This window comes from Carcharhinus amblyrhynchos, chromosome 11, assembly GCF_965287045.1.
Source record: "Carcharhinus amblyrhynchos chromosome 11, sCarAmb.v2.hapA, whole genome shotgun sequence".
NCBI classification, from domain to species: Eukaryota; Metazoa; Chordata; class Chondrichthyes; order Carcharhiniformes; family Carcharhinidae; genus Carcharhinus; species Carcharhinus amblyrhynchos.
This window is the reverse complement of record NC_137334.1, coordinates 61,058,195-61,072,272: the sequence shown is the minus strand read 5'-3', so window position 1 is coordinate 61,072,272 and position 14,078 is coordinate 61,058,195. Positions and strand designations below refer to the sequence as shown.

At 40.6% G+C, this 14,078-nt stretch overlaps 1 protein-coding gene across 6 annotated transcripts in view; it reads left to right on the top strand.

The window, feature by feature from the left end:
* Positions 1 to 14,078, top strand: part of lrp2a (low density lipoprotein receptor-related protein 2a) — a 298,347-nt gene that overhangs the window by 93,041 nt on the left and 191,228 nt on the right. For all 6 annotated transcript variants that reach the window (XM_080199227.1, XM_080199226.1, XM_080199224.1 and 3 more), the window contains 7 exons: positions 1,643 to 1,759; positions 3,479 to 3,625; positions 4,739 to 4,855; positions 6,442 to 6,570; positions 7,989 to 8,158; positions 9,372 to 9,595; positions 11,637 to 11,843. In XM_080199227.1, the coding sequence (XP_080055353.1) occupies positions 1,643 to 1,759; positions 3,479 to 3,625; positions 4,739 to 4,855; positions 6,442 to 6,570; positions 7,989 to 8,158; positions 9,372 to 9,595; positions 11,637 to 11,843 (1,111 nt within the window). The remainder of the gene's footprint in view (positions 1 to 1,642; positions 1,760 to 3,478; positions 3,626 to 4,738; positions 4,856 to 6,441; positions 6,571 to 7,988; positions 8,159 to 9,371; positions 9,596 to 11,636; positions 11,844 to 14,078) is intronic.

The following is a 14,078-nucleotide window of genomic DNA, read 5'->3' as shown; positions in this document are numbered from 1 at the left end:
ACAGGGTCAAAATCCTAAAACTCTTTCTAACAGCACTGTGGGTGTACCTATACCAGATGGACTGCTGCAGTTCAAGCAGGCAGCTCACTACCACCTTCTCAGGTGTAATTAGGGTTGACTAACAAATGCTAGTCTTGCCAATGTTGTTTTCATTTCATGAAGGAATAAATAAAAAGAAAGAAACATTGAGGGTGGCAGGGGTGCAAAATGTGCTCTGGGTGAAGTTCTTCAATGTCTATCACCAAGAATGGACTGGTATATCCATCACTGACCAAACTGGCCAAGTTCTGAAGAACACATCTGCCTGGCTTTGCTTGCGAAGATGATGAGAGAATGAACATGAGTGAAAAACATATGTGACCTCACCTCAACTGTTGCTGCTGAGTCACTCTTTGTCAGTATTGGTTGGAGTGACAACTGTATTATCCTTGTGGAAGTTAAATCTCATGTTTATAATGAGGACATCCTCCATTATGTTATGTAACACTTTAATTACGCTAACAGGAAAATGGTTTTGGTTGTTCAAGACTAATTATTTCAGCTGCAGGACATTGTTTCAAATGTTTCTTAGGGTGGTGTCCTCGGCCTAACCATCTTCAGCTGCTTCATCAATGACCTTATTTTTGTTATAAGATGCATAATAATGATGTATCAGAGCAGCCCATTTAACTGGCATCTTTTGCACTACCTTATGTGCAGGGGGTGCCAACTACTAGATGCACTGTAACAACTCGACAAACTTTTGACAACAACACCTCCCAAATTCAAGGCCTATATGAGCTGGAAGGGCAAGGGCAGCAGGCACATGGGAACAAGTTCCCTTCCAAGTTATATCTATTTTTACTTGGAAATGTGTTGTTGTTTCCTCATTGTAACTGGATAAAAGTCTTTAAACCCCTTACTTACTTAACAGTATTATTGTGTACTTATGCTGCACAACTGCAGTAATTCAAAAAGACAGCTCATCATCAGCTTCTCAAGGTCAGTGACTGAAATGGGCAATAAATGCTGGCCTAGCCAATGATATCCACATCCTGACAATGAATAAAATATTTTGGCAATTGGCATCAAATTTGGGGTCATTTTATTTTGTGGCTCCATGCACACTAAAACCTTGTTTAAGTTTTTTTTGAGAAGGCTGAACATTTTCACAACCCATGGTCAAGCAAAAGATATATGACATGTATCTGATGCTTCATAACCAATTCTGAAGAAATGTATGGAAGCAAGCTGGATTGAAACTCTCTTCCCTGTCTCCATCTGTCCTTGTGGGAGGTGCATGTGTCCAAGTCTGCAACAATAGAAACTGGCATTGCAATGTATGTCAGTATCTTTTCCGCCCTTACCGATTCAGAATCATTTTTTATGAATGGTATAAGTCATTCGCTGCGATGTAAATTTGTAGGTCATTTGAATAATGGATATTGAATTGTTGCATGAATTTAAGGATCAAACATACTGGTTTAAAGTTATTTTTAGTTAGTTTCAGATGGGTAAAAACCAAAAATGAATGTAATGTTCAGCAAATTCTGTTTTGACCTAAAAAAAATACATTCTAACACACTGATGGGACAATATTTTTAATATCTGAGATATGATCATTTCTAATGATTAAATGGTGATACTTTCTCGTGATTTGCAGTTTATCCAGCCTGCACAGGAAATTATTTTACCTGCCCCAGTGGCCACTGCATTCATCAGAATTGGCTCTGTGATGGAGATGATGACTGTGGAGATAATGCTGATGAAAGAGAATGTGGTAAGAGTGTTGGCAGTCAGTGAGTGTAGAAAAGTTTAAATGACTGAGATTGTAAACTATGGAAGGAGGAGTATAGAAGTTAACATTCATTCACGTAACCTTGAACTATAGGTTGAGCAATTTGCATTGTTCCAGCACGATGAATTATCTTTCAGCTCATTTGGTTGACTGTGTTAATGTTGCTCTCATAGAGTTCATGAGAAGTATTATAGGAGAGATGGGTTCAGGATTGGGGTTAAATCGGTTAAATCCTAAAGAGTGACATTGGATCAGCAACCAGACATGTTCCCACCCACCTCTGGATTTGACCAGTGGGAGTTTGCATGTGAAGGACGGGGGTGGGGGGGAGGGAGGGGGGACTAGCAAGTAGCTCTTGGGAAAGTCATTAAGTATGCAAACTTTGAATTAGTGGATGGGTCAGTTTTGTCAAGATTCTGCCCATAGGATCAGGAGGAATCTTTACGGCAAATAATGTAGTTCTTCAGGATTGTACTTTTGAAAATCCTACCACAAAAGTTGCTGGAAACATTCAGCAGATCAGGCAACACCTGTGGAGAGGGAAACACAATGAGCAGAGTCCTGAGGTGGCAGGTTTGGAGCCAGGGTTTGGTGGGGTGGGGGGAAACACCAGGGAAATAGCAACAGGCAGCAGCAGCAGGATGAGACACCCACACTGCAGGCAAAGATTGGGATCGGCCACTGCATCACAGAGGTGGGCAGCCAATTGAGAAATGAGAAGATCTGTCCAGTGGCAGAGCAGTGTCCTCTACATGTACAAGCTGCAGCTCAATGGAAGCAGACTCTCCATGACGGCCTAGGGAACCATCAGAACTGGAGGCTATTCTGATTGGCAGTTGGTGACTAGTGGAGTGCCGCAGGGATCGGAGCTGGGCCCTCAGCTATTTACCATTTATATAGATGATATGGAGGAGGGGGCTGAGTGTAGGGTAACGAAATTTGCTGATGACACGAAGATGAGTGGAAAAGCAAATTGTGCGGAGGGTGTGGAAAGTCTGCAGAGGGATCTGGATAGGCTGAGCGAGTGGGCGAGGACCTGGCAGATGGAGTACAATGTTAGCAAGTGTGAGGTTATCCACTTTGGCAGGAATAATAGTAGGAGGGATTACTATTTAAAGGGCGAAAAGCTGCAGCATGCTACGGTGCCTGTCTGTGAAATGAAAGGGTGACCCCCCACCCCCCCACCCCCCCTGCAACCCCCACCGATCACCCCCATCAGGCCCCACTGGCTTTGTCTCCTTGGCATTGCCCCAAGCCTGCAGCCAACCTTATTTAAATCTTATTTAAATAATACTGAAATTTAACTAATTTCTGCGCTTCCCTGCCAATTTCTGGTGTGGAGCTGGCCCCACCGGAAATCCGGTGCTGGGAGACACTGATGGGACTTGCGATGAGCCAAAGGTCTTGACAAAAGGTCATAATTCAGAAAATCTGCAATTTATCAATGGATTGTATTGACAATTTATGATGGACATGAATTGAATATTGAATGTATATTAGCCTAATAAATATATTCAAATATCTCCATATTTCCTATTTGGGGATATATGATGATAATATCATTATTTTCACTATATTTGCGTTCCAGTTTTCAGGCTTTGCTTATTTTCTAAAATGTATTTTTAGAAAGCTCAAAGATTTGCTTCAACCAATGCTCCTATGGGTTTTAAAAATATATTTCTATTTCCATTTTCTGACCAGAAGGGAGTGAACAGAAAGATTGCTTGCCAGGAGAATGGACTTGTCCAACTTCCCGCCACTGTATCCCTGTCAACAAACTATGTGATCATATCCAAGACTGTTCCTTTGGTGAAGACGAAACAAACACCACAACAGGCAGCAACTGCAGTGAGTAGTTTGAAGATATAGACGAATTTTTGTCCTTATCATCTGGATGGTAGCCTAATAGGAATAGGAATAGGCTGACTCTCTCAGAGTCAGTGCAGACGCGATAGGCCAAATGGCCTTCTTCTGCACTGTAGGTATTCTACGATTCTAAGTGCTGACTCTGATCAGTGTTGGGGAAGGGGAGTCCCTGAGACCTCCATGGTGGACTGGAGGGAGGTTTATTGCTGTTATGTGCAGCTGGGCTTTGTTTACAGTCCCAACCCGCTGCATGATCGTGCGAAACACACTCCCTTGACTTTGTTAGGCAGAGTGTCATAAGATCTTGAGAGAAACACACCTATTTTCTTGCTGGAAACAACACTCTACCATTTTTGGGCAAGATTCCACGTTTAAGATTTTTACTATAAGAAACAATCTAAAATTAACATCGACCATACATTACTTAATAGGCAAATAGTACATGATACTAAAGAAAAAAGGCATGTTTCGCATTAACTAATTAATGCAACCAAAATACACTTCATGAAATGTTTTTACTTTACATCACAGTTCTGACTGATATGTTACATTAAAGATTAGTTCCTTCTAACTTCCCTGTATATTGACTTATCCCTGTCTCTTTCCCTGTCAAGAAACTGTCACCTGATTTTTAATAGGTTTCAATTTTTCCATGACAATCAGATCACGTGGTCCTGTCTCCACACAGATGTTCAATATATTCACCACCTAGTTTTAAGTTTATTTATTAGTCTCACAAATAGGCTTATATTAACACTGCAATGAAGTTACTGTGAAAACCACCAGTCACCACGCTCCAGCACCTGTTCTGAGGGAGAATTTAGCATGGCCCAACAACACATCTCCTATACAGAACATTGTACTTCACCTTAAATTACAGGAGACATTTTAAAACATTGACATCTTATAAAGTTCAATGTTCATAACAATTATCAGGAGAAGTTCAGTTTACAAAATAAATGCAAGATCACAGATAAAAATTTCTAAAGTTTCTTTGCAGGAGGCAATCCAACCAGTTCATTATAATGTTAGCAAAGTTACTTAATTTGGTTTTTCAAACTCTCCCCTAAATCACAAGTATTTATTTTCTTCTAGGTGTAACTAACTGTGCTGCTTTAAGCTGTGAATATCGCTGCCATGCTTCCCCATCAGGTGGGGTCTGTTATTGTCCATCAGGATTTGTCGTGAGCACTGATGGGCGTACTTGTTTTGGTGAGTCCTGCAAGAGTAACGTTTTTTTTTCCTATAGTTCTGTCTGATGTTGTTGGTATTGTATATGGTAGAATGCAAGGATAATTAAATTTCAAAGATATAGGTTTTTAGAACCTATGGGCTTAAAATCTGATGTAAATGGCAGAAATTCTTAATGCTGATCTTGCAGAATCAGCTGCTGATTACGCCAATTGTACAAACTCGAGTGACTACCTCGTGTGGAGCATATTTTGTGGCTAACACATGGGGGAAGCTTGCAAAATGTGGCAGAGCTAGATAAGCAGGTGGCGAAAGTCTGTAGAGGCATATAGACAGATTAAGTCAATAGGCAAAATCTTGGCAGATGGAATATAATGTTGGAAAATGTGAAGTTGTGCACTTTGGTAGGACGAGTAAAGGAACTGAATAATATTTAAATGGAGAAAGACTGCAGAAAACTGCAGCACAGAAGGATTGGGGGTCCCCATCATAAATCCCAAAAAACTAGCATACAAGTTCAGCAGGTAATAGGAAAGGCAAATGGAATATTGGCCTTTATTTCAAAGGGAATTGAGTGTAAAATCGAGAAGTCTTGCTAAAGCTATACAAGGCACTAGTTAGACAACATTGGAATGCTGTGAACCGTTTTAATCCCCTTATTTAAGGAAAGATATACCCGCATTGGAGGCAGTCTAGACGAGTTGACCTCAGGAATGAAGGGATTTTCTTATGAGGAGAGGGTGAGTAGATTGGCCTGAACTCATTGGAATTTAGAAGAATGAGAGGCGACCTTACTGAGACATAGAATTCTCAGGGGGCATGACAGGTAAATGATCAGAGGATGTTCCCCTTGTGGGAGACTTTAGGACCAGAGGGATAATCCCAGAGTAAGGGGTCATCCATTTAAAACAGAGATGAGGAGGAATTTCTTCCCTCAGAGGGTAGTGAATCTGTGGAATTCTTTACCCCAGAGTATTGGGTCAGTAAGTATGTTCAAGGTTGAGATAGACAGATTTTTAATCAATAAGGGAATCAAGCATTATCGGGATGGGGGGAAAGTGGAGTTGAGAATGATCATATTAGATCAGTCATGATCTCATTGAATGGTGGAGCAGACTCAATGGACTAAATGGCCTTCTTCTGCTCCTACTTCTTATGGTCTATAGTCTTATGTCTATGAGTGAGATGGTGCTGAAGAAATGCTACATGGCCCATCAGTCCCATTTATAGTTGGGTAAAGATGTGTTTTTTATACACTTTTGGGAGATTCAGGTACAATACAAAACTGGGCTTTCCTGTTTTAGATGGACAGTTGTTTAATAAGCTGGCTCGCACTTGCCATTCTCTCTTGCACCCTTTTCCAAGGACAGGTCCAAAGAAACAGCCAACCTGGGAATTTCCTTCATGCACACTTTCTGTTACATTGCTGTCCTTGTTTGGAGTGGCAACGTCTCACAGAGATCCCTGCTGGGCTGACCACAACTCAGTAATCAAGCTCCTGGCCTAATTCATGATCCTCCTGTCATTCTCCCACTGCAGTTGTGGTAGGGAATGAATAAAAGACATATGTAAAAAAATCAATCCCTCTCTATCCTCTTTTGATTTAGACTTTAATGAATGTAATATCTGGGGAGCTTGTGACCACCTGTGCGAAGACCGAGTTGGAAGTCACGCATGTTCCTGTGTGCAGGGTTATGTCCTGGAACACCATAAGCACTGCCGAGCAAACGCCTCTTGTAAGTTTTGAGCATCAGCTTCTTATTTGTTCCTTTAGGTGTCAATTAGAAAAACAAATAAATTTGCTTTTATTTAGCACCTTTCATAACCAATGAAGGACATCATCAGGACTCCCTTGCTGATAATCAAATAGTGCCAAATTGTTTAGTTCTGAAACTGACTTAATGTATTGTTTAAAAGAGGACACCTCTGACAGTGCAGCACTCACACAGTACTGGACTGGAATAACAGCATAGATTAACTCTGCCAAACTCTGGAATGAATGGACAAAATGTTCCTGAAGTCTCACCTTATTTGATTAATCAATATTAAACAAAATGCAGTGGAAGTCTTGGTTGGTGGATATTTCTGTTTGACATTTTGAAGAGAAACAAAGGCTGGAATTCTTAGGTTTCGCATGGCCCGCTACTGCTGCCAGCCAGAACGGAGACTTTGGCGCTCAGCCACATCTCTGTTCCCAGCAGCCCAACCGAAGAGTCTCAGCTGTGGGTGAATTCCAGCCAAAGATATTCAGCTTGTCAATATAATAAGAATGAAAAGCTGGGCTGTTGGATCTGATATTCCATGAAGATCACCAAACAGTTGTTGGAGGTGGCCGTGCACTCCCATGCCTGAGACATGGCAACACTCATGGCTTCAACAGACCCCTTATTATCCATGCATGGCTATGCATAACCTCTGGCAACTCCATCCGATCCCCTCCTCCCTGTTGTCCCAATCTAGCAAGTTCTTTGTGCCTGACACCTGCTGAGGACACTGGTTCTTGCCCTAAAGGGGGTACAGGGCTGACCAACTCCTCTGCCTATTGTTCTCCTGAGCCATCGACTTCTGCTGCTGGGGGGATCAGTTGCCCCACATTAGATGGGATCCAGTGTCTGGCCCCATGCTAAAGAGAGATGTTTTATTTTGTTTGTATATTGGCAACAACTGTTACTGTGCCTGACTATCAGTTTACTGAATTATGCACAATGCTCATATGAAGCTGTTTGTGTTCTGTGGCATTTCAGCAGGTTTGATAAAATCTGCAGATGATTATTAGGAAATGGTGAATTTATATGAGAAGAACGACAATACAAAATTTTAAAAGTCCACATTTATGAAAATGTCATTCTGAAATCCTTTGATAAGCTGCAAAAACACAAACCAAATGGAAAAGTAGGAACAGACAATTGAGTTGTGCATTCAGTTGAACCAATCCCTTAAAATGAATCAACACAACAGTAATTTGAGAAATAATTGTTTTTTTCAAACTATTATGAAGTCAGTGTACAGTTAAGTAGATGCTTCTCAAAATGGACATATTGCAGCATCTGTGTTATAATTGCAAAAACAGGTAAGCAGGGATTTCTAAAATTTGGATTAACATAGTTGAAAAATATTTTTGGACACTTAATATAAAAGTATTTCCTGTCCTCAGCTGGAATTCCATCCATTATCTTCTCAAATGGTCGTGATTTGCTGATTGGTGATGTTCATGGAAGGAATGTACGGATTCTTGTGCAGTCTCGCAATCGTGGCATTGCTGTTGGTGTGGATTTCCACTACAATCTTGGCATGATCTTTTGGACAGATACCATTCAGAATAAGGTAGGCAAGGTTCCCAAAACTAAGCACTGAATCAATAACCTGGAAAGATGAACTTGTGTTGAAAGTTCTTTAACACCATGCATATTGTGTTTCTAAGTTCTGATTTCCCAAAGGTATTTTACTGCTGATAACCTGCTTGCTAATCTGGTAACGCTTACGTGATTAAACTTTCTACATTCCAAATGAACTGCATTGTCTCACACAGAGGTTATGCAGCTGATGGTGAATTCTTGTGGACAGTTGCAAATCACTGAAAAATTCAAGCTTGAATAAAGGCAGCTATCCTGATCATTCTTAAACCCAACCCAACCCCTTATTCACCTTTCTGCCAGTACAGTAGTAAACGAGCCTTTCCCCACTTGTTAAATTCTCTGTCGTGGTGCAGGAAGATAAATTCTTCACAGAGCAAAAGTGGCCAAAGCAACCAAAACATGTAACAATCAGAGGAGGAGGTGCATAGTTGGCAACTGTTGGAGTGTGAAAGCACCAAAGTCTATAAAGATTATAAAGTTTTGAAGAGCAGCACGGTGGCACAGTGGCTAACACACTGCTGCCTCATAGCACCAAGGACCTGGATTTGATACCTGGGCTTCGGTCACTGCCTGTGCGGAGTCTGCACGTTCTTCCCGTGTATGCATGGGTTTCATCCGGTGCTCCGATTTCTTCCCATGGTCTTAAAGACATGCTGGCTAGGGACATTTACCCAAACAGGCCCCGGAGCTTGGTGACCAGGAAAATTTCAAAGTTACCATTGTAGTGTAATGTAAGCCTTGCTTGTGACTAATAAACAAATTTTTACAGTAGGCTTAAATTAGCACTGCAATGAAGTAACTGTGAAAATCCCCTAGGGATACACCACTCAATCCAGATCCCCAGTAACTTTGGGACCAACTGGTGAAACGCATGTTTCACCCTTTAAACCCCCACTATCCCTACTTTCCAAACCCAATGAGACGGTATGGTTTGACTGTTTAATCTAAACTGCTAGCAAGGAATAACTCTGAGTTGTAGCACCCAAACAGACTCCTCTTTCTCTCTCTGTTCCTGTCTCCGTCCATATATATTGCAAAAGTATTATGTAATCTATAGTATAGCATACATTCTGTATTGCATCTTCATATTTAAGGCAAAGTTTTACAGTTTGATCAAAACAATTCCAAAGACCAATGAAAATATTTCAGACTATTTTATTTCACTTTCTCGTCTTTATTAGCTGTTCTCTGTGGATCACAGTGGCACCAGGATCCAACAAATTTTAAATGTTTCCATCGATACTCCTGAGAACATAGCTGTGGACTGGGTGAACAATAAGTTGTATGTGGTGGAGACCGGCATTAACCGAATTGAAGTAGTCGATCTGAATGGAAGTAATCGTATAACACTAATTGCAGAAAACCTGGGAAGCCCCCGAGGCATTGCTGTTGACCCCACTGTAGGGTAAGCGCTGAAAGAATTGCTTTTTGTAATAAAACAAATCATGTTATTTCTTTGACTTTGGAAAGTGATCACATGTGTTGCACTTAGTGTGGTTTGCTTTCAATACCACAGCCTCTGTTGTGAGGATGGTAAACGTTTGTATCAATTTAATGAAGGCAGAGGCTAAATTCTGGCTTTCTGAGCTCTGAACCTGTATGTTGCTTTCAAAGAGTGTTCTGCTGAAATTGAACTGTATTTAATGTTAAAATTGCTATTGCAAATGAAAGCAGAGCACATATAAATCTACATCTGCAAGGTTGAAGGGAGTAGTTTTAATCTAATCTGCTTGGTGGAAATTTAATGGGATTGGATTGGCAGTGCATTTTTCAACTCATTTGATTTTATTTTCTATTAAAGTCAATGGAAAACAAAATCAGGTGAGGTGTAAAACAGGTGGTCAATGATTCCCCACTGAGTAGATTAAATTAGAACTACACCCAAATATCAGGATTGCTACCTGAAAAAGATTCTGTAACATGAAAATTTACAGATATTTAAGTCATAAATGGAGGTAGCCTAGTTAGTGCAAAAGACATTCTCTTGTGTTCAAAAGAACCTGCTGACTAGTGCCAATGCTGTCAGGTAGTCAACCTTGGCCCAGTGGCAGCACTGTTGACTCCGAGTCACAATGTTGTGGATTCATGTCCTAATTCCAGGGACTTGAGTGCTTGACTGAGGTTAATACTTTTCGTATAATACTGAAGAAGAACTTTTCTGGCAAAGGTGGCAATGTTAAACTGCTGGATGCAAAATATTGTGTGGTATTATTCAAAGCAGATGCATCTTAGTTCTTTCGATGTTGACCTGATAATGTTCTTCTAAATATAAAATGAATCTTAATCAGGTAAGATTTATAGCATGTGGCAAAGAATGACCCACATTATGTTCTACAATTTCATAGATTAATGTTTGCTTCTTGTCATCAAATAGGCCTTTTGAGTGGCTGGAAAAGTTGACAACATGTTCATGACATCCGCTATGCATTTACTAACCAGCAAACTCTGGAGATTATGTTGTGCCATAAGTTGCACGTTTAAAGTTTATTTATTAGTGTCACAAGTAGGCTTACATTAACACTGCAATGAAATTACTATGAAAATCACCTAGTCACCACACTTCAGTGCCTGTTAGGCTACACTGAGGGGAATTTAACATGGCCAATGCACCTAAACAGCATGCCTTTTGGACTGTGGGAGAAAACCGGAGCACCTGAAGGAAACCCATGCAGACATAGGGGCAACGTGCAAACTCCACACAGACAGTGACCCAAGCCAGGAATTGAACCTGGGTTCCTGGCGCTGAGAGGCAGCATTGCTAACCACTATGCCATCATGGCGTCCCATTTCTAGAACTCGCTGATCTATGTTGCAACACATAATTGACACTTCACTTCTAGTCTCACTATTATTTGCAAAAGCTGTAGGATTTTTCTTTTAAGCTAACTGCAAAAGAAATTTAGGCTGGAACTTAACAGTGCAAGTATCTTTCGAACATATTGGGCATGAGCTGGGAAGATGGCACATGAGGCTGATCTTGCACTGTAAACCATATCCCACCAACGGGGACCAGACGTGATGGCTATAACAGGAGGGACAAAGGACATTGAAGCCCCCAGCTGGTCAGGGGCATGGCCGGACAGTGCCTATATGGCAGTCATGGCCTGGCAGTGCCCACCTGGCTTCCTGGCACTGCCCACCAGGTGGCCTGACACTGCCCACCGGATACCATAACAGTGGTAGGAGCAGTGCAAGGGGATGGGACCTGAATGGGCTTAGAGCTTGAGTGGGGTGGGGCTATGACAAGGGGAAGCAATGCGGGGAGCTCTATAAGGGGGCAGGAGGGAAGGGTGAGCTTTGCAGGGTGGGCAAGGGAGGAGCTCTGCGTAGGGAGCAGAAGACCCAATTGCAATTATTCATTGTACTGAATGGAAAAGCATTTGAATTGTTGTGTCTGATGGCTTTCTATTTAAAACTAATAAAAAAAACTATCACTTTTTTTCCAGCTATTTATTCTTCTCTGACTGGAATGACATTTCAGGAGAACCTAAACTAGAACGTTCCTTTATGGATGGGACACATCGCTTTGAACTAGTCAAGACAAAGCTAGGATGGCCTGCTGGAATAACACTGGACATCATTACAAAAAGAGTGTATTGGGTTGACAGCCGTTATGACTACATTGAAACTGTAACATATGATGGCCTTGAAAGGTAAATGTATCAAGAACAATCTATTGACTGATTTTTTTTTAACACATCCAACTATTTGGAAGTATCAATGTCAGGACAGTATAAAATAGGGGGTAAAATTCTTAAAGCATGCAGGAATTAAGAGATGTGCATAGATCATTGGAGGTAGCAGGACAGGTGGAGAGAGCAGTTAATAAACCATTTAGTATTTTGAGTTCTATTAACAGGGGCATAGAGTACAAGAGCAAGGAAGTTATGCTGAACTTATACAAAATACTTGTTACGCCTCAGTTGGAATATTGCATACAGTCCTGGGTACCATACTATTGGAAGGATATGAATGCTTTGGAGAGAGTGCAGAAGAGATTTACAAGAATGGTTCCAAGGGTGACAAACTTCAGTTATGAAGTTAGATTAGAGATGTTGGTCTGTTCTTCTTGGAGAGAAGAAGGCTAAAAGGAGACTTAAGGGGATGTTCAAAATCACGAGAAGGTTGGACAGAGTATATAGAGCAAAACTGCTCCCCCTTGTAAAAGGATCAAGAATAAGAGGGCACAGTTTAAGGTATTTTGCAAAAGAAGCAAACATGATATGAAAAGAAATTTTTTCATACAGCAAGTGGTTTGGGTCTGGAATGCACCGCCTGGAAGTGTGATGGAGACAGGTTCAACTGAAGCATTCAAGAGGGCAATTAGATGATTCCTTGAATGGGAACAATGTGTAATGGTACGGGTGAAAGGCAACAGAATGGTACTAAGTCACAATGCTCATTTGGAGTGGCACTGCAAACATGATAAGCCAAATGGCCTCCTCTGCTGTAACAATTCTATGACCATGAACAGCTATTGTTTATCCTAACATTCGGCTTGCTCTTGCGTAAGGTTTACAAGATGAAATGTTTGATATATAATAAAAAATGATAATCTTGAGAGAATATAAGCATTAAAGCACTAAAGTGTATTTGGGATTGTATTATGTTCTAACCATATTCCTATCACGGTTGCATGTCCCCTTTCCTATAGAAACAGAAGTGATTGAACAAACAAAAAGGTCTTACAACACCACCGTCACTTCTGTTTTCACATAATTCGAACAAGAACTATTTTCAGAGTTTCTCTTATCATAAATGTGCTTGGTGAAGAGTCTTCAAGGTTATGAGACTTGGCAGTAACCATCCAGAAACTTAAGTAAAAATAACACCATGCTGAAGAAAGAGACACTTCAAAGGTTGAAAGTTTTGCAACAAAATACTGGAATTATTTTTTGATGTGCCCATACTGATAAGTTTAGTAAATACTTGTGTTTTATTTACCTAACAAAAATCGATACAAAAGAAGGAACAAACAGTTCTGAGTTGCCCAGCGTCTTCAAGAATAGATTGTTTGCTTTTCTTTGTGAAGCACATTTAATAACGTTTTAAACGTGTGCTGCTTCTTTGTGTGAATGAAACCAGAAAATGTTCCATGATAGATTGAAACTCAACAGCAACTCTCATTTTATGTATTTATGTATTTCTCATGTAAATGGGCAACTTAACATTCTTTAAAAGAGAAAAGCTAGACAATGAGTGGAGAAAGGATAAATCTGGGAGGTAGCATGTAAATGCATGATCAGTGAAATTGTATAATTGGGAAATAGCAATGTAAATAGATTTGGGCAAAAACTTTAAATGGCAGAACGTTAAGTGGCCAACTGAAGAAAAACAGAAAATGATGGGAATATTTAGCAGGTCAGGTAGCAGCTGGTTTATCTTTCAGGTCAATTTTTTTTTGTTTTGAAAAGAAGCAATGGATTGATGATCTTGAGTTTGGAAATAAAATATTGATAAAATACTCTTTAAAGTTTATTTATTAGTCTCATAAATGGATTATATTAACATTGCATTGAAGTTACTGTGAAAATCCTCCAGTTGCCACACTCTGGCGCCTCTTCAAGTACACTGAGGAAGAATTTAGCATGGTCAGTGCACCTACCAAGCATGTCTTTTGGGCTGTGAGAGAAAACCGGAGCATGTAGAGGAAACCCACGCAGATATGAGGAGAATGTGCAGACTCCACACAGTCAGTGACCCCAGCTGGGAATCGAACCCGTGTCCCTGGCGCTGTGAGGCAGCAATGCTTACCACTGTGCCACTTCACAATTACATAAATGAAAATATAACATGTGGTTGGGAGGCTGGAAGAGATGATTTATGGTGGGGAAGTAGATTACAGGATTATTATTGCTTTTAGTAGGGGGATTTTGGCCACAGCAAAA